This window comes from Mus pahari, chromosome 7 (genome assembly GCF_900095145.1).
Source record: "Mus pahari chromosome 7, PAHARI_EIJ_v1.1, whole genome shotgun sequence".
In the NCBI taxonomy this organism is placed as follows: Eukaryota; Metazoa; Chordata; class Mammalia; order Rodentia; family Muridae; genus Mus; species Mus pahari.
The window spans coordinates 86,834,292-86,855,306 of NC_034596.1; the positions used below are offsets into that span (position 1 = coordinate 86,834,292).

Genomic DNA, 21,015 nt, shown 5'->3' on the forward strand with positions numbered 1-21,015 from the left:
TTCAACTAACAGGAAGACTGTGACTAGAACCCAATTAAAAACACATAATTTAAACATCTTTTACAATGGACTCTTTTGAGACTGTGGATCCAACTTAATGTGATATCATTGATGTTGTGCTGTGAATGACTAATAGGGTAATTAAGCCATATGAAACCACATCCTGAATCACATTTTCTAATCATCATCAATATTTATACTTTGGTAGCAATTTACATGGTGTTGAATTGAATTTTGTTGTTGCTGTTGTTTTGAGACAGGGCCTCGTTTAGCCCAGACAGGCTTTGAATGAGCTGGGTAGTTGAAGAAGACCTTGACCCCGACCTCTTGCCTTTCCCCTGGCTGGTGTTACAGTGTGAGCCAGCATGTCCAGTGGCACTGATGAGCTGGTAGTAGTAAGAATGTTGACTTCACTTACAAAGTAGGAAAGAAAGGAAAGGGTGACTGTGACACTCTGTAAGTCACACCATGCTATGGAGTCAGGAGTCACTGTGAGTTTTGTATCCAATTACTTATTTTCAAAGGTTGGACCCCACTTCCCTTCTAGAATACTCTTTTATTGTTGTCTTTATTCCAAAGCATACAAGTAGTAATACTTTCTCTGAATCCTTTTGGGGTAGATAGGACAAAAACTCAGAACCAATCTAAAGAAAACTAGATTTCATTAGGAAGATGAAGATCAGGAAAAAGTTCATTGGTAGAAAAGATTTTATTCCATTTCAAAATGATTCAGAAGCAACTGTGTGACTAAATGCGGATATAGTTCCCGAAAAAAGAGGCTTTCAACAGAGAGCGCTACCCAGCATACAGCAGAGCTCACCCTCATGTGTGTGCTGGAAATGAGGTGCAGGGACAGTGCTGACACACTGGAGACCCGGTTCTCCTCCTTAGCCCGAGGTCTGACAGAATTCCAGAAGCACTGCTTTCCTGCAGTGCAGGCGTCCCCCCCCTGCTCCTCAGCGCCATCGTGGCCCACACTTACCTGTTTAATACCTAGGCCCTTCTCGTGCATGTAGCCCAGGTTAAACATAGCTTGGGCGCTGTGCTGCTGCTCAGAAGCCAGGCGGTAATGAATAAACGCGGTCTCATAATCCACATCCGTGCCAAATCCATAGAAATGGTAGTCTCCAAGTTTAATTCTAGCCACAGTATAACCTGAAATAAAAATAAAAATAAACTCAAAACCACTGAGAAAGTGTGCTTTAAAGAAATTAAAAGTTATCATGTGTATATAAAACAGAATTTTCATTTGTAGTAGAAAAACTTTAAAAGGCTCCCTGAGCCAAGTTGTAACGTCAGTAAACATTTAGAGTAGGCATCATCTCTTCTCAGAAAGAACATAACAGGCATAGACAAGTCAGGGCTGCTTCACTAATGCACCCTTCAAAGGACCATGCTCCACCTACGTCACTTAACGTAAACTACTCTTGAGTGTGAGCAGTGTGCAGACTGGAGAAGGAGAGGCCTAATGTGGAGAGGAGTGTGTGAGAAAAATACATTAAAGAAAGAGTAGGGAAAACTAAGAGTTCTTTTCCATTTCAGGCTGGAATTCTATTACACATTCTTCAGTTATCAATTAATACAGTCAACCAGCCTGAAGCTAAAAACCAAATGGTGATGGAAACGTCCATCAAGGTCTGGCACTGCAAGCACTAACCGAGGAATGGAGACTGATCACAAGGTAAGTAGCAGTGTCTGACGATGTCCATGAGAGATGAAAACCAACAGAGTGAGAAGTCAGGGCAAGGCTCGTTCTGACAATCAGCCACTCACCTTGGGAGGCGGCCCTGTTCCAATGCAGCAAAGCTCTGGGGTAAGTTTCATTCTCACCTACAATGGTTGCTTCTCCTACAGGAGAGACAGGAAACAGAAGCCAAGGGTTTTCATTTGTAAGTTAGGGTGGAGCACAGCAAATTCTAAATTAAGGCAGCCTGGGAAGTAAACGAGCATTAGAAGATGCCAGGTTCAAAGGAATCACTGGGTCAGGATGACTCTACTTCCTGGAGCAGGTTCTAGCCCGCTGGATACCGAGTCTAGTCTAGGGACTTGGGTAGGGAAAGGGGAGTTTGGTATTCACTTCACTTTGAAACTATATTGTTAATGTGGTTAAAGTGTCGACAGGACTTACTCTGGTCGAGGATGAAGGCTGCATTGCTCTGCGCCACCTCATAGCCCTGCTCAGCCAGCAGGAGATACTGGACCACTGCAGCATTGTAGTCCTCGTCCTTATAGCTGTTGTAGGCAGTCATCAGTCTCTCTGACCAGCGACCTCGTTCACACACGTTCTTAAACAACTGTGTAAAGAGGACAAGAACCTTTGCATCTTGAATAAGAGTGATTATTAAGTTTGCTCCATGACTTGCTGGCTGCTTGCTTTCCTTACTCTTTAGAAGCAAACACATAGTAAAAATAACAGCAACCTACATACTATTTACTGTGGCCATGGCTGTTCTAGTGACATCTGTGTATTACAGGTATCAGCACATTCTCCTACCCAAGGAACTGTTCATGAGGTGAGTTCTATTGAAAATCTCAGTTTGCAAGTGAGGACTCTAAATAAAGCAAAGAAAGATCTCCAAAAGGTGCGAAGCCTTTAACAGTGTGCCTCCAAGACAGGTGTGAGAGCTAAGGGGAAGCAGTCCCAGTTAGGAGATGCTGGCCTTGCTCTTTTCATACCTCCTTCAATGTACTCTTTGATACTAGCATCATCTACACTGACCCCTGCAAACACTGCTTCTTACAGGAACAAACAGGTAAAGACAGCAGTAAGCATAGCTCTCCAGTTTCTTCCCTCAGTGTGTCAAGGCTCATGAGAGGAGTCAGTTTCAACCATGGAAGGCATCAGGTTAGGGGAAGTGGCATGCAAAGGGCAGGCCTTTCCAGCAGTAAGCCCATTCCTACAGATGAGCTGCCGAACAGTCCTCACCTCCACTGCGGTGTGACAGGACCGCATCACCCCTGTGCCGCTGGCGTGCATCTGCGCTAGGTTATAGAAAGCCAAGATATGGCCTCCTTGAGAAGCCAGATTAAAATACTTCAAGGCCTGCTTATAATCTCTCTTGACTCCAATGCCATCTGCAAGAAAGACAAAACAAGGACAAATGGAAGGCGAGCAGTCTGAAACAGGATTTAGTTAAGCACCAGAGAAACTTCAAGAGGAGTGAAACCACTGGAAGTCAGAGGTCTTACCCAGCAAAACACGTCAATCTCACCAATGTAGATTAATACAAATGGTAATGAGAAACGAGAGGCATAAGTAATTGAATTGGTAAAGTATGAATTCCCCAGAACTGGCTCCCCCGTCTCTTTATCCTAGCGCCATCTAGTGGACACCGGCTGCGACTGTTCCCTCGGTCACTCTGATGATACCTACTGTAGTACATAGAGCCGAGCTGCAGCTGCCCGTCCACCCAGCCTTGCTCAGCAGCTTTCTGGAAATACTTGAGTGCCAGGTCATAATTCTGTAGAAGGAGAGGTCAAATGGTAAGAAAGCATCAAAGACTGATACACATGGAAGCACAGAGCCACTCGCAAAGTAAACATTTTCTAAATAAACAAACACAAAAACATTAAAAAAACATTTTTAGATAAAAAAAGCCAAAACAAAATAAGAGTTTTGTGAAACAATTTCTGTTTGCTCTCAGAAAGCACAAACACAAGTAGAGCACTAGAGCACGAATTAAGAAAAATTCTTTTTACTATCCACCTTTAAACCTTAATTTTTCTCATATTAAGTAATACTATTTTTTATTTGTTCCCTTCCTGTGTACATACAAAGATGCTGTTTTTCAATCCCAAAGGCCTATGTAACTGTAGAAAGACTTAAAATACATTACTCAGAAATTTGGTACCCTACTTACCAGGAATCAAAGGCATCACCGTCTTTTATGTTAGAAAAAAACTACAGATAAGATTGTGAAACCCAGCCTTTAGTTTCAGACACAGCAATGTATGTTGCTTGGAATAACATCATGACTCAGTGGCATCTACCCTGAGAGGAGGGCTGAGGACAAGCAAGTGCTTGCAGATACAAAACCGACATTTAGGAGGTTACTGGTGACCTGGCTCTGAGACAGAAACCTGAAAACCAAGAACTAAGGTGCTTATCAAGGCTCACTCTTTGGAGGCACTGGGCTTTCAGCAAAGGACTGGAGAGAAGAGAGGCAAAAGCTGGAAGGAGCACAGGGCAGAGGGAAAGACTCGGCAGAATTCTACCCATCAGATGGTCCAGAGATGGAGCTGGCCTAAGGAGACAGTTAGGTGAGGTGTGAGGAACAAGCCAGCTTGAGAGACAGTAGGGATGGGCTTGCTGCAGTGGGACGGCTCACTAAGCTGGGTGGCTCTGGTCAAGGACTACCTCCCACCAGCACTGGCCAACTGTTCCCTAATGCCAGCATGCCACACTGCACACTTACAACTTGAACGCCTCTTCCGTAGAGATATGCCATTCCAAGCCCGCTCTGTCCCACTGGGTTGCCCTGTAAACCAGAGAAATCAGACAACAGTGATAAGAGCATCAAAACACAGGGGGAAGATAAATGACTACAAAAGAAATAGTTGGGAACACTGAAATATGTCTTAAGTAGTTTCCAAAATAAAGACAACCTTTTTCTTTCTAATCATATTAAACATAACTTGCCTTTTAGACACCAATGGGCTGTCAGTAATTTGCTTTCAAAGATTAAAGCATTAACGGCCTTTAAGATTAATTCTTGTGACCTGACTTATGACCATCAGTACCATGAATTTGTGACACAAATGTGGCTTCCATTACTTCCCATGAGGCATTTATGCATTGGTGCTTTCCCGCTTAAGGGAGAAGGAAGGACGATGCCATGGGCAGAGTCAGCAGTCTTGTTAACAGCAATAATGCTGCCTGGAGGTAACAATCCTTAAGACTAATGAAGTGATACAGAGCCAAGTAAAGAGAAAATTCTAGAATTCACTCAAACTCAGAGGGACAGATGACATCTTTAAAAGATGTGTCACAGCATTTCTCAGGAAAACACTCAAGTACCACTGTGATGCACAGTCATCTATAGTTGGAAAGAGGTCGGTAAATACTCAGAAAGCATCCAGGGTTTTAAGTATCCTATATGCATTTTTTTTTTTCTGGGTCAAAGAAAGCCCAAGTTGTGCATCATGGCTATCAATAGAACTAGATTATGGATGCTTTTAAACTCTAAATTGGAGTACAGCTGAGGTAGGTTATGGAACTCCCAACTTCATGGCTAAGAACTAGTACTCTGCAGATTAGGAAACGCTAAGCTAATAGGCAGTCCTCTCCTGGTTAGAAACGCTAAGCTAACATTCACCCAGTTGTTATGATTAGTCCTTCAGCATGCCCATTCAGCGAACATGGGTAACAGCACAGGTCGGGAAGTCATACCATGTCAGCGGCTTTCTTAAAGTAGTGAAGTGCCGTCTCGTTACTCTGAGGTACGATGTCACTTCCTTCAGAATACATCTGGAAAACAGCCCCGATTCCATGTGGAGTCGTCCCCAGTCTCCAGACAGTGTTTCCCCTCCTCATTTCATTTTCACTGTTACTAGCTTTCATGACATTACCCTACAAAGTTTACAGTTCTTCACAGCAAAGTATAGAATTGAAAGCAGACTTTTATTGGTAAATATATGTATATATTTAAGTATTTGGTATTCTATTAAATGTGTGTGTGTGTGTGTGTGTGTGTGTGTATGAATATATAAAGCAGGTTACTGGCTGCCTCAAGAAATCTTAAAATCTTAAAACATGTGAAAATGACATTTGCTTACGTATATGTGCTTATGGGTAGGTAACAACAGTACATGTGTGGAGGTCAGAGGACAACTTGCTCCTCTCCATCAACAGTCTGGGTCCTAGGTATTGTTTTTATTTGCTGAGCCATCTAACCAGGCCAGGAAAAGGAATCTTTAACCCAGGGCTGCCAGGTGGCTAATAATCTAATTGAGCTCAGATGATTGATCCCATAGGACAAGCAGACTTTCAAGAGTCACACAGTCTGCATTGCCCTTTCCTCTACCAAGTTGCCCCAGAACAGGGTAAAAGGTACATCTGGGGTTAACAGGTAGCTAGGAGATGGCTCAGTTGGTAAAGGACTGGACGCAATCATGGAGACCTAAGCTAGAACCCAGAGCCCTTGTATAAAGAAGGTGGGCATGATGGTGTGCACCTGCAGCCTCAGTGCCTGGGAGGCAGATTCCAGAGGCCTGCTGGACAGCTAACCTGGCCTACTAGTTAAGTTCAGGCCAATGAGAGACCCTGTCTCAAAAATAAGGTGGATGGTACCCAAGACTGTTTTCTGTTCTCTCTCTCTAGGCACACACATGTGCATGCACACCTACATACACACAGTATCTGTGTGCAAACACACAGCAACAACAAGTAACTAAAAAGTTATTTAACAAGGTATAAATAATAATGACTATAGGACCAGGTCGGGCCTAAGAGGACAGGAAAACAAGTGACCAGCAGTGCTTCACATCCACATAATAAACCAAGGAAACAGCATTAAAGTTGCTTTTAGACATAGGATTAATTAGTAATTTAAGGGAATTTAAGTAAGAATGTTGGGAATAAAACAGATGAGGGAAAAAGGAAAGACACCCATTGTTCTGATGCTCACTCCCACAGCATCAGTACCACAGCCCACACGATGACATTGGAATGCTTGCATGCAATGCTCTATCCCCTGGTGTGCTGGCTGGGATTATGTGGGGGTATGGATGAGACTTTCCTATACGTGAAATCCTTGGAATCCACCCGGATTTCCTTTATTTTACTTTATGATTTGGCTATACATGAACAACTGTTAGTTTGCACTGTTTTAATGTTAAAATTAGTGACAATGGAATTCTTCCCTGACACAGAATCTATTCATTAGGTTTTAGATGACTACACTTATAGGTGCTCACAGCTGTCATATTTAAGACAATGAAAAGATCTGCAGACAAGTGCTAAAATCTCTCTCATTCCATTATGAAAAGAAACGCAGCTGTGACTCTTAGTAAAACCTATGTATCATACAATACAACCCTCATCACTGTATCCAATAGATACAACATTAGGAGCTCACTCACAGTGAATACATTTAGGAACACTATGTCTAAGTTGTCTGAGAAAGTGTTTCACACAGCATTCACCTTAAGACAGGACATAATACACTTGAACTGAGAATTTTATTTTGCTGTTATATAAACAGCTGCAGGTGTACAGTACCTTTCCCAAGAAGGCCATAGCATGTGAATTGCCAGCATTTGCTGCTAAGTTGAAGTAGTCAAACGCTCTCTGTGAGAGAATTATAAGAATAATTATTTTTTAACAGAATTCTTTTCAACAAAAACACTTATTTCAGGAATATCAGGAAACATTTTTTTTCTATATTAAAGCGGCTTTAAAAACAAGAACAGGAAAGGGGACAACATTTGAAATGTAAATAAGGTAAATATCTAATTAAAAAAAGGAACAACAACAACAACAACAACAACAACAACAACAACAAAAAACCCCAAGAATATTCATCAGGATTTCAAACAGAATTGTGTATAACTACAAGTTTTATAACCACGAAGAAATGGTGTTCTCTAAACCTCACAGATAAGATGGCATCTTATTTACAGGCAATGAGAATAGGGGTCAGGCAGCTCTACTTCACCAGTCTACTTTACTATTGGTACCTGTGAGAAAGGAAGGAAATTAAGAGGCAGCCACAAGGCATGGGTATACTCTGAACTACAACTGCCGTTGTATAGTGAGGAAAGTCTGGGGCTGGAGTCCATGGCTAAGCACGGTGTTGGAGGACACAGCTCAATGCTGCCGTGGCTCACTCCTGTTACGGATCTTAGACCACTGCCTGGTGCTTGTTTCTCTGGATGATTTACTCTCTTCCCTTTCTATTCTTTTTTTTGTTCAAGTATATACTCTCCTTAATCTGTTATTAAAAAATATACCAAGATATACAAAATGCAGTTTTTCTTCAGACTTTCAGCTTCTCTTCAATGGGTCCACTACAGGATTCTCCCTTCTACACGCGTGACTGGCTTTCACTGACTACTTCAGAAGGAAGCTTGTTAAGATAAGGACAACCTTCGCATCACTAGTACAAGTCTGTCATCTTACTCCGCCCCTCTGCAGCACCTGATGCAGTCTATACCCCACTCTCTTAGTTTCCCATGTCACTCTGTCCTGGTTTCCTTAGCCCTGTCTCTACCTGCACCATGGAAGCCACCCTTGCTAACCCTTATTCTACCATTTGCCTCTTTACAGTCAAGTTCCTCAAGGCTCAACTGATGCCCCCATTTTCACTTTATATTCTCTGAGCAGCTTTGCCATGCTTCACATTATCATCTACATGATGGCAGCATCTACATTTACATTTCTGAGCTCGGAACTAGTCTAATTATGGAGCTCACAATGTACATAATGAGTCCCCCTGCTAACGGCCTATACCATGGTTCTATTCCATATTTCATTTTCTCTCATATGTACGTCTGAAATATTCTCTACTTTGACTTCCCTGATTGTATTTTGGGATTCTACTAACTCACTTTCCCCATGGTAGCAAAAGCCAATGTTTTCAAATCTGAGCATGCTGGCTCTAAGAGTCCCTTGAAATGCAGAGGCTCAGCTGACATGAGCAAGCACTGACTGACTCAGAACTACTATGTCCTATGATGTTAGCACTATGAGAATAGCAGCCACACTGTCTTCTACCTCTATTCACCCTGGAATGGCTCTACCTCCAGGGTCAATATACTACCCCTTCTCCCTAAAGAAGTCTTTCCTATCAGCTGGCTGTTCCCTTCCCTTACTAATTATATTCCTTGATTCTGCTTTTAATCAGCAATCACAACTTTAAATGCTTCCTATTTGATGATGGAAGTTATTTAAAAAGTAACTAATATCCCACTGAACTTGAAACTCCAGTAAGGGCAATGACCAGAGCTTTCTGTCCAGTGCTGTATTCTGAAAACCTGGCAGTGACTGGCACACAGTAGAAACTGCAGTGTTTGTTGGATTGATGCTGGCAAATCCTTTCCTTCCTTTCGTGGAGCCCGTGAAACAACCTCCCACTGGAGTGCTGTTTTACAGGCTTACGCAGCACACAGCACAAGAACACTCCCAGTTCCTGCTATGCAAGCGCTCTGGGCAAAGCCTATCAGAATCCCGCTCTCTCATTATTTTTGTTAAGTAGCAGCATCTAGCATACATTTTGGTGACTAAGAGACAACAGCAGCTGCCAAAAGTTGCCCAAATAAAGAAAACCCACAAGTATTTGGTGTAAGTGATAAGTGTATTTTTGGGACAATTAAGTTCTTAAGTTGAGACGATACAGTATATGAAATAACTTTACTTTGCATAATTAGTATGATAGCAAAAATTAGAGTTTTATGAGTTTGCCAAATCCTTCTTGAGAACTTACGATGTGCTTGGTTCTGCTGGGTCTGGATAAAATGGTAAACAAGGTACACATGGCTGTGCTCTCTTGAACTTAGGCTCTAGCCAGGAAAACAAGTTATATAACAAATCCATCTACCTTGGACAAGAATCACAAAGAGCACATATTCTCAGGCAGTCTTTGTCATATGTGGTCTTTTCTGGAGTGGGGATTGGGTTGATGGGGGAGACATTACAGGTTGGTGTTGAGTTCTGGAGGCTGGGTAGGATGGTCACCACAGACAGAGGGGACATCCCTTAAAGTCATGAGAAAGAAAGGCTCTCAATAGGTTGAAAGACCTTAGAAACTTCTGTGTGCTCATGCCTTAGACAGCAAGGGGCTGGAGGGGTACAGACACTGGGATGGGGTCTTGGACGACATGTTAAAGGGAAAATCTTTAAGCTACTGGAACCCACAGAGCACTGAGAATTTTAGGTGAACCACAGGATGGTTGCTGCATTTACAGAGACACCTCGACACCTAGAAACTGCAAGTGACAGGTGATTCAGACAAGTGACAGGTGTCAATAATGGAGAGAAGGAAAGAGATCAGTCATCTTTAGGACAGAAAGCAACTTGGTGAGTAGCTATAGATTAGATGTGAATAGTTTTCTGCTCCTGATTTCTAGTAACATTTCCTCAGCCCTAGAAAGAATCCTTTAAAAAGTGCTCCTTTTTATAAAGCTTCCATTTTGTTTTTTTAAAAAAATTAATTTTTAATTATGAGTATTTGTGTGTGTGTAAGTGTGTGTATGTATACCAGAGTATAGGTACCTGCAGGGCCCCAGAGGTGTCAGATCCTCTGGAACTGGAGAGGGTAGCTGTAAACTGCTGGCACGGGTGCTGAGAACAGAATTCAGGATTCAACAAGCACTCCTAACTGCTGAGACAGCTCTCCAGACCCAAAAGGTGTCTGAAGACCCATTTCTAGTATATATTTAACAGCAACAAGAAAGTCAGGATGTGTATGTATGTTTGGGGAAGTAGTAAGAGTTAAGTTTAAGAGTAATAAAATCTGGGACTGCAGAGATGGCTCGGCAGTTAAGAGCACACACTGCATTCTTCTACGGGACCTGAGTACAGTTCCCAGAACCCACATTCGGTGGCTCACAGCCACCTGTAACTCAAGCTCCAAGGTGTCTGACATCCTTTTCTGGCCTCTGTATCAGTGCATGCTCACACATGGCATACCAAAACAGGCACACTCAGACACACATAGACATAGACACACACACACACACACACACACACACACACACACACACACACACACACAGAGCACCATGTTTTGCTACAATGTAAAGAAACCCCTACAACAGGGTGGATACCTGGTGATTCTGTTCTACTCCACGCCCTCCATGCAGATGCAGCTGTCCCAGACCAACCTGAAAAGCAACAAAAATGATGCAAAAGTGAAAGTGAGCACCTGGCATGCAATTAAAATCAGACCAATAGCTGGCTGCAAGGTGGCTCTGTGCATTAGTCAAGACTAGAAATCCAGTCTTTAATCCTGAGTATTCTTTTTCAATTATCTTAAAACTGCCAAGCACTAAAGAGGCATGCTTTAAAATAAACAGCATTCTTTTGCATATATATACTGAGTTTGTGAGTGTATGTATTTTCCATATGTGTAAGCACACATGTGTACAGGTGCAACTGTAGGCAGGAGGAAGCCCGAGGTTGATGTTAGAATTCCTTAGCTGCTCTCCATCTTATTAATGGAGGCAGGCTCTCTCAACTCACCCCAGACATCCCCAATAAGGCTACTCTAGCCAGCCAGCTTGCTCTGGGGATCCTGTCTCTGGGTTCTGAGTTCTAGCACTACAGGCAGGAGCCACACTCACTTAGGATGTATGTGGGTTCTGGGCACATGAGCTCTGCTCCTCACACTTGTACAGCTTTATCTACTGGCTCCTCAGCCTGCTTCCCTAAAAAAGCTTTTAGACAAATGATGTGCAATTCAGTGAACATGCTCTAAAGGAAATAGTAAAGGATGCTCTTAAGCCGACAAACATAATTATCTGAGAAGCTTAGAAAGGAAGAAATGAAAACAAAAGGAAGACCAATCTGAATAAGTTTAAACTAGGACGTGCTGTATAAAAGAAAAATGTCGTGGGATTCACAAAAGCATGTAGAATCAGATGATGCTAAGCATACTGTGAAGCCTCGGTGTCACCTGGGTAACGGCAACAAGTTACCCACTGACTTGGGAGGCAGAGCTCAGTGGTAATCTCTAGGGAACACAAGGAAGGCCTGGCTGTTGTGTTCACAGACGGAGGAGGTAACAGTGGCAGGCATCAAAATCAAGGTCAAGAAAGCAGAGGGAAGGGAATGTAGAAAAGGAAGGTAATCAGACAGCAAGGAAGAGAACACCGAAAGCAAAGGAGACCCCGGGAAAGTAGACAAGGCATTGCACTCTAACCTCCATGGGTAACAGGCAGATCGTCCAGTCATTACAGTTTTAACTTACTACTCCATTCTGTGAGCCTTAAAACCATTCTTAGTACATATTACTTATTTCTACATATCTCAAATAACTGCCATTTTAATAGGGAAAAAGGTGCCGAGAGTGTAGGATATTCTTTTGCTACAGGAGCCTCTGGTGGTTCTAACAGAGCTAATAATTGCTCAGGGCAAAGACAAGTATTCCTTACAGTTGTGGGTGCTTGCCCTCCCTTCCTGGGTTAAGCAGACAGTGCAGTAAGAAATTCCCTGAAGCACACACACACCTGTGCTTGGACATCTCCCTTCTCAGCTAGGAACTGGTAATACTGAATCAAATCTTCTTCCAGCATTCCACTGTTCATCCCTGGGTTTTCCACTTCATCAGGCAGCCGTATTCTCTGGACTACAGAGCCTCCAGTTAGGGAGATATCACTAGCAACTGATGGAGAAGGACAAATAGGGGTATGAGATGAAGTCAGAGGAGCAGGTCCACAACAGTGGCAGACACTGACAGACATGGTGCTGATGGTACTACTTCTGTAGTAGTCAACAGGTGGCAGCATAATAAGGCATTAACAAATTAGATTTCCACTACAAAACGTTTAAGGATAAAATGTAAAAGAAATGTATTTCTTGATAAACAGTTAAAGCCCACTTAAAAGAGTCATTTTTAGTATTTAAACTACGACAACCAAAATATATATATTTAAAATTAATTGCATTTTCCCCCCTACAGGGTGAAAGAGAAAAATAAAACAGGTACCATGATTGGCAACAAGACGATAATGGGTCAGTGCCGATTCACAACTCTGGAGGACTCCGATGCCAGCCCAGTAGCGGTAACCCTGTAAGACACCTTGGAGTGAGACTACACCACCACCACAGTTTCTGTAGAGCCAACCACACTCAGAATCTGATTCTGCAGTCCTCTGATCCACGTACTCCACCAAGAAGTCTATAGCCAAGCAGGAGAAAGAACCTTCCTAGAGCGAGCAGATGAGTGCCGTGAGCTTCAGGAGTGAGGCGTGGACATAGTCCTCACCAATTTCCACTCAGAACCAACGGCAACCCTGCTGTAGACTTAATCTTAGTGAGAATGAGGCGAGTGTACCAATCCAAAATCATAAACTGGCAAACTGAGGAAATGTGTACTGGAAGCAGGTACAATCACACTAGTAACAAATGACCACAGAATAATGAGGGCGGGGTGACTGATTATCAAGAACACAAAGCAGGAAGGAGCTGTCTGGAATCAGTTGTGCTATTTTGCTGGATTCCTATCTGCCCTGTGTATCAGCTCCCAGCATTCTATTCTTTAGGCTATCTCTGTCTACCCAAGGTAGACAATCTGAACTTGACGATCACTCAATAATTATTCTTGAAATTATCTATGGTTTACGCAGCTGGCTGGGCTATCCTTGTCAGTGCTGTCAGTATCCAAGTGTGGAGATCCCTCAGTGTGTTGGACACGTTTCCTACTTTCAGTTTCATGTCCACTCAGCCCAACTGTGACAATCCTGTTAACAAGGAACTTATATTCATATAAGACTCACCACATGCCATGTGACCTATCCTAAACTGAGTGCATAAGAAACTTAAGCCATTTAGCCCCAAAAGATTTTGGTGGACAGGTCTGTATCACTAAGCAACATTAGAGGCCAATGCGATCAGCTTTACACAGATACTTGTAAGTGTCCATTATTAGGACAGTTTTTTGTATAGTAGGACATAAATTTAAATGCAAAATCCATGATGATCTAATCCAAAAAATTCTTCCGATAAATAATTCCAATTCACATACATTTTTATCCCATGTAGATTCAATGTGTTATAACCATTAACAAGAATCTGGTGGATGTTCAACTGAGTATTCGATCATAAGAGAATCTCACAGCAAGGCTAGGAAACTTATAGCTACTGAAATCATACATTTTACCATTTAATGTAAATAGTCTTAAAGCTCACACCTACCAAAATCATATGGGCTATCAGGTTGCCTCCAAGAGCTCCGAAAGTATAATATACAAGAGCCTGTGAAAAATCAGATACACAAATGAACACAGGCCAGTGCTTATTCAATTCCAAATTTAATGTGCAGTAAGACTTCAGTAACATTACCTTTGCCTGACTTGAATTAACACCAAGTCCAGAAGCATAGAGAAAGCCAAGACCCTGGGGTAAAAGGAGAGGTCAGTATGTTATGCTGGTGAAGACACATACAATTTTACACACTGAGAAGAGTCAAGGGTCTTTAAATATGAAGATTTGAGGATAACTAGGCAGGATGGCTCAGTTAAAGAGCTGGAGCAATACATTCAGCCTTTAAGTGCAGCTTTAAACAACTCAAGCTGAGTTGGAAGGTTAAAGGAAAGTTAAGGAAGGTATTAACTAGAAAAACAAAGTCAACTGCACTTAAACATGGTTTGTACTTTATTTGTTTTAGCCATTATGAAGATAAAATACCTTTTGTGACATTCTATCAACATATTTCTTTCTCTGCAGGGAGGAATGAAAGGGACAAGTCTCCCAAGACAATAGTATCCAAGCAATCTCAGGAATGAAGAAACACTAAGTGGTTAAGTGGCAACCATATCCACTGGAAACAGAATCATGAAGCCAGCACACTTGCTTGTCACAGTTCCAGCAGAGCTGAGCTGACCACAGCGACCGCTGTCCTTCTGTCTCTAATTTTTGGGTTTTGGTCTCTGTGTGTTGCTGGGGACTTTCTGCATTGATTCATTTTATGTCCTTTCCTGGGAAAATGATGTCTAAGTCTTTTTAGGAAAATCTTAAAATTAACTTTATTTGGCTACTATCTGGAAGTCTTCTTTATGCTCAGGAGATCATTAAGCACAGATAAGCACATAGCTAGAAGAGGCCATTACTTCAGGAATCTTCTTAGGGTATCTGCCCCTGAGTAAACTCAGGGTAAACAGAGACAATTAACAAACTCCGACTGGCCACAAAAATAGGTTACAGATTCACAGACTCCTCCTACAATACCCTTAGAGCTCTCTGAAAGTATAGTCTAAAGATAAGGGGTGGGACAAGGTACACCCCTGGAGGAATAACACACAGTAAATAAGTTAGGTTGACTGAAATAAACTTCCTACTTTATAGTGTAGATGATGCGACATATTGAAAAAGAAGTTAGGGATGAATATTTGCTAGTCGTAAAAAACCTGTTCATATTTTTCTGCTTGGCATGCTTTCAAACTGCAAACACTGCCAACCTAAAAGCAGGCTGTCCTATAATGAATCTGTTTCCTTCGGAGACTTAATCTTAGTGAGAATTTTTTAGATTGTCTAAATTGGAGTTATAGGATTGATAATAAAATCCGTTCTGTCTGTATTTTCTAATTGTGACTGTACTTGTAACGCTGGACGTGTAATGAAAAATTGAACACATAATCTGTATTTCTTGCATAATCATTAGTCTTTCTTTGTTTGGTGAAACTTGTATAAATAAAGAAGCACCTGGTTGCAGTTAGTCATATTACTCAAGAGATAAGGGCTGAGTGGCAGAGAATAGGAGAGTCATTAGTCTATGATGCGCATCCACATTTCAGCCTCCCTGCAGTTACGTAAGACTATGATCTGAGATATGGTTGCAAAGGAGGTCAACTGTTGCCCAGGAGTCACCATTTGCAAGAAAGTAATACAAGGCTCAATCTCATTTGGCAGAGCTAGAAGTATCTGATTTGGGGGTTCTGATTGCTGCAACAGCTAAAGCTAATTACCACAGAGAGAGTGCCTGGTGGGGTCTGAATGGAACAACACTGCCTTAAAGACATCAATTCTTCTGAGGATAATATATATGTGTACATAGATTTATGTAAGCTGACTTAAGGGAAAACATTTCAGAAACAAAAGAAGAACAGTGACGATAGCATCTGTTTAAATGAGACTAAAAATGAGAAGAAAGAACAGTGGATTCTTTAAATACTCCCAGGTAATAATGGGTATGATCCTGTTAGTATAAAACCTTGAGATGGCTATCTTACAAGGTTCATTCAATTACAGTTAGGGGGAAACAGGAATTTTTCAAGGTTGGCAGAGAAACGATATTTTAGAGGAAAAAACCAAAACCTAAAAATGTATGTATGGACATATGTATATATGTATATGGGTACTTTGCCTCCTGCACTCATGTGCACACAGGAACACACACACACACACACACACACACACACACACACACACACACATTCACACTTATTAAAATACATGCTAAAAAAAATTACAGGAGTTAGAGATGGTTCCATAGTCAAGACCCTGGCTGCTCTTCCAGAAGACCCTGGCTTGATTCCCACACCCACAAGGTGTCTCACAACCATCTATAACTCCAGTTCCAGGGGACAGGATGGCCTCTTCTGATCTCCCTGAGTTCCAGGCACACCAGTGGTGCACAGACACACAGGGAGGAAAAACATCCATACACATAAACAGTGCCCTCTACCCCAACCCAACCCCGACACCACCCAAGAGCCGTGCACAGAGTTCGCCACAGCAGCTGCACTTACAGTCTGTCCTTTGGGAGAACCTTCCTCAGTCAGCTTCTCAAACATCTCTTTAGCTGCCTGGATATTCTGTGTGAGGTAATCACCAAACAAGAGAGCATAGGACACTCTCTCCAGGGCTTTGGTGTGGTTCATGCCTGCTGCCTTCTGAAGGTACCGATATGCTCTTTAAACAGAAGCAAGCAAACAGAGTCAGCAGTGTTTTTACAACAGCCATTAAATGATTTTTTATTACTAAATGAAGCATCATTTCCTTATTGTATAATAATAAATTTTCACACATTATTTCTACTTTCTTGTGTTATTTATATATGTAGAAAACATGCTGGACAGTTTGCTTTAGCTAAGGGGTCAGTTTCCCTTATATCTAATATTTTAAAATGGTCTAATTATACTAACAATGAATGAGAAATCCAATGAGCAGGTCAACAAGATTTACAGTAGAAAATTATAATCATGTCAGGTAAATATTCAAATAACTCAGAATTTTCTAATTCTATACATAGACTAAGAAAACCAGCAGAAATCAAACAGACATAAAATATTAGAATTCTTTTGGAGTGTTACATTCTAGGTGAAAATTTCAAAGCAAAACCAAAAATCAACAATTCTTTTTGTTTATATTATTATTACAGGGTTTCTCTGTGTAGCGCTGGCTGTCCTGGAACTCACTCTGTAGACCAGACTGGCCTTGAACTCAGAAATCCACCTGCCTCTGCCTCCCAAGTGCTGGGATCAAAGGCGTGCGCCACCACTGCCGGGCTTATGTTATTTTTGAATCTGAATAGTGTATTTACTCTAAAGCCTTAGAACTGACTACAACTTTAATCTACTATTGCCATTTTTCTTAGCCTTATGGCCAATGTGCATAATCTTTTCATCCTAATGAGTTCAAGTTTGCCAAAAATACTTGAAGGTTTCTCGCAATAGGACTAAGACATTCTTGTGTCTCTGGCAGCACAGTCTTACGACGGCTTCGGCAAAGGCCTGTCTGAGAGGAGCAGGTGCTGGGGGTGAACCTACTCTCTCTTTTGGCTCTTCCTATTGCTTCCATTCAGTATCTTCATCCCAGCCTGATAGATCATCTCTGCTTCCTGCATCTGTCGTCTTTTGGCAGCATCTTCTTCAGCTGACAATGAAATGACACACGCATTGAATGGTCTTAGTTTTCTGTACCAAGCTCACCCACCGTGTGACCCAGGAATACACAGAGAGAAATATCTTTCACTACTACCAAAACTGACTCTAAAAGCAGCTGACATGTGCCCTGTACTGAAAAAAGACGTCTAAAAAACATAAAGTCACCAAAGTCCCTTTCTTTTAGAGAAAGCAAGATCAGGTTTCTTTTCTGGGTATTTCTGTGCTAGTACTGTTGACTTTTTAAAATACAGTTCAACTAAAATTTCAAATTAAATGCTAAATTCAGCTAAAATAATAACAAAAAACTATTAGAGAAGAATAAATGGAAACTTCCACAATATTCAAAAGTCACAAGTTGTACATTTAGAAAAGTATTTAATAATTATGCAATTAAAATCTTAAAACCTGACTTTTATTAAACATAGATCTAATTCAGTGTGCAATGTTCAAGTATATTAATTTTTTCACTTTTTTGGTTTTTTTTTGTGAAATAGGGTTTCATGTAGCCCAGCCTGGCTTCAGATTCCCTATGTCACCAAGGATGTCACTGAGCTTTTGCTGTGTTCAGAGTGCTATGACTAAGGCGTGTGCCACCACACCCAGTGTATGTGGTGCTGGGGACCAATCCCAGGATTTTGTGAGGCAAGCACCCTATCAATCAAGCTGTAGCTCACGTCCAGCTGACTACTTTTTCATACTCATGAATGTATCAGTGAAAAACCTATACAACTGTTGTGAATTAAAAAAAAAAGATTTTACTACTTTAATGTACAATTTTAAACAATACAGAACTCATCATAAGACAGTAGGATCAGAATTTATTTATGTATAGAAGTGATTCTTCTTTTTGTAGAAAAACCTGACATATTAAACTAGTCATGCTGGCCTGCATCCAGAGACGGCCTACATTTGATGCTGTCTTCTAGGGGTGCTGTGATATTAGAAATGATATCTGGTATTCCACTGCTATGTCCCCTAAACACAGCTTTCCAGCAGAGGGCAACATTTACACACAGGGTGGTTAAATATACATATGTCATATGTTACATATGCATAGCATAGTTCACTCTAAGTGTTTAAGTTAAGTTAGTTTTTGGTTTTCTTTTAATTACTATTAACCTTCACCATCATAGCCAGCTTCCATTATTGACAAAATGTTTTTGTATTAATTAGTTCAACAGCTTGCCTCAAGGGTTTACAGAAGTACCTGTGAATCAATGAGACACAAGTGACAGCCTGAAATAAATGCATCACACGCTCACAGTCTTTCTTTCAGGCTGTGACTCTGTCAATAACACTGGCCCATGTGGAAGAGGACAGCTAGAAAATGCCTTCCAAATGCTGCCCTAAAGTACAGGGCGTGCCCCACTTGAGCAATACGCACTTTCGCAGAAGCCCCACTTCTCATCTGTCTTGTAGTCATAGGTTGTGGCACACCACAGTCTGCCATCTTCCCTCCCGTCTGAGGTGCACTCATCATACTCCTTTTCCAGGAAAAGGAAAGGGAAGTGACAGGGCTCCCCGTGCGCCGTACCTTCAATGGCAGTCAAGACTGGAAAAGAAACAAAAGTCTAAATATGAACACCTCTGTAATTTACAGATTGATTCAACAGTGTTGAACTTCAACTATCAAACTCTGGATACAAAGAGCCACACTGCACTGTTTGTAATGGGAGCCAGAGGACAGTCAGAGCTGATTTGATTGGAGATGACTTGAGGTCAAGTCCACTTAATGAGCCTGGCAGACTACTCACAGCACCTAGTGTAGACTTAGTATAGACTTTGAGTTCTTACGATAAAGCAGCATGGTGTTCAAAGTTTACTGTGAACTGGCACACAGGCTGGGATGAGTTAGACTAGCCTGGGCTACAGAGTCTCAAAAAGCAAGTAAAGCAAAGTGAAGCAAAACAAGTGCAACCAAAGACCTCCCCAGATTCTCGCCTAAAGGGTGAACAAAACTAAGGCAGATATAAGGGAACCATCTCTGTTCCTTTTTCTGAATTGAGAACATCAACTTCAATTAATTACTGGGATAATGCTTCCCCAGGTAAAATTAATCATTTACATATTCCTCTGTAAAGCACATTTTATTAGGGTACTTACCATATGTACTGAGGGTTTATTAGTTTTTCCCCACAAGTAGCTCTGGCTACACTATTTAATATGGCCGCTGTCATGTCAGATAATAAGTTCAAGAGCTGAGAGTTGCTATTATTGCTAACATCCTTTCTCTAAAAGGCTGGAGAGCATCCCTTCTTTCTTTCCAGTTTAAATAAAGGTTACTACATCCTAAGATACTAACTGTAAAATTACTTTCAGTAAACTGAGACAAAATGTTTCCAATGGTTGCATCAGGCAGATGTCACTTATCCTACAGCTGAAAGGGATGCGGGTACACCTTCTGCAAGAGCCGCTGCTCCTGCTGCTCAGTGGCTCCAAGTGTGCCCAGGGCTGTGTGAGGAAAGGGTACTCGCACAGGGACAGCTGCCATCTGATTTGCATGCACTTACCCAGATTTTTTTCCATATGGTTCTAACCAAGTGGTTCTCAACCTGTGGCTGTGACCCCTTTGGGGCTCCAATGATACTTTCACAGGAGTAGCATATCAGATATTTATATTACAATTCATAACGGTAGCAAATAGTTAGGAAGTAGCAACAAAAACAATGTTATGGTTGAGGTTACCACAACATGAGGAACTGTACTAAAAGGTCACAGCATGCCGGGTGGTGGTGGCACACGCCTTTAATCCCAGCGCTTGGGAGGCAGAGGCAGGCAGATTTCTGAGTTCGAGGCCAGCCCTGGTCTACAGAGTGAGTTCCAGGACAGCCAAGGCTATACAGAGAAACCCTATCACGGAAAACCAAACCAAACCAAATCAAACCAAAACAAACCAACCTTTGGTATGCATAAATTCAGTAGACCATTAGTCTCTACCAACTCACAAGCCACAATGCCATCAGACAGCATCTGAACCTATAACCTATTTCCTCGTTTTAACTCTTCTAACCTGACATCCCCATCAATTCACTTGGTCAAAACAAAACAAAACAAAGCATTGATTTGCAGTTTTCTTTTTTTCTGTGGCTATAAAACTTCATGTAGCTGCTGATATGCTGGGACAATCAATGCTTCTAGGCCCTGGCCACTTATACCTGACTCAGAACAAACTTTCTGACTCCCTGGGAGGGAGAGTAATATTTTGAGTCAATAGCAATGGAGACTTTTCCATCAGAGTTAGGGCTTCCAGCTACTGCCTATGACTTCTTAACCCTCTACTAGATGAAGGGTCTTTCCCTGGCATTCCCAGAGCAAGACAGAAGCAGAAACACTCGGTATCACCCAGCAACTTGCTGTCTCTGAACCTGTTTATGCCAGCTGAAAGATCAAGCAAGGTGTTGGTTATTCTACTGAGTTATTATTCTTCGTATTTTTTATTTTACTGTAAGGGAAGTATGACATAATCAAACCAAC

General features: G+C 41.6%; 1 protein-coding gene across 1 annotated transcript in view; it reads right to left on the reverse strand.

The window, feature by feature from the left end:
- Sel1l (SEL1L adaptor subunit of ERAD E3 ubiquitin ligase) overlaps positions 1-21,015 on the reverse strand; it is a 42,219-nt gene that overhangs the window by 6,970 nt on the left and 14,234 nt on the right. Inside the window, exons 4-19 of the mRNA XM_021202138.2 lie at positions 18,926-19,093; positions 17,425-17,530; positions 16,405-16,567; positions 14,000-14,053; positions 13,853-13,912; positions 12,645-12,726; positions 12,166-12,320; positions 10,765-10,821; positions 7,220-7,288; positions 5,390-5,467; positions 4,416-4,478; positions 3,374-3,461; positions 2,927-3,075; positions 2,129-2,294; positions 1,774-1,848; positions 983-1,155 (exon numbers count right to left, since the gene is read on the reverse strand). Coding sequence (XP_021057797.1) covers positions 983-1,155; positions 1,774-1,848; positions 2,129-2,294; positions 2,927-3,075; positions 3,374-3,461; positions 4,416-4,478; positions 5,390-5,467; positions 7,220-7,288; positions 10,765-10,821; positions 12,166-12,320; positions 12,645-12,726; positions 13,853-13,912; positions 14,000-14,053; positions 16,405-16,567; positions 17,425-17,530; positions 18,926-19,093 — 1,706 coding nt within the window. The remainder of the gene's footprint in view (positions 1-982; positions 1,156-1,773; positions 1,849-2,128; positions 2,295-2,926; positions 3,076-3,373; positions 3,462-4,415; positions 4,479-5,389; positions 5,468-7,219; positions 7,289-10,764; positions 10,822-12,165; positions 12,321-12,644; positions 12,727-13,852; positions 13,913-13,999; positions 14,054-16,404; positions 16,568-17,424; positions 17,531-18,925; positions 19,094-21,015) is intronic.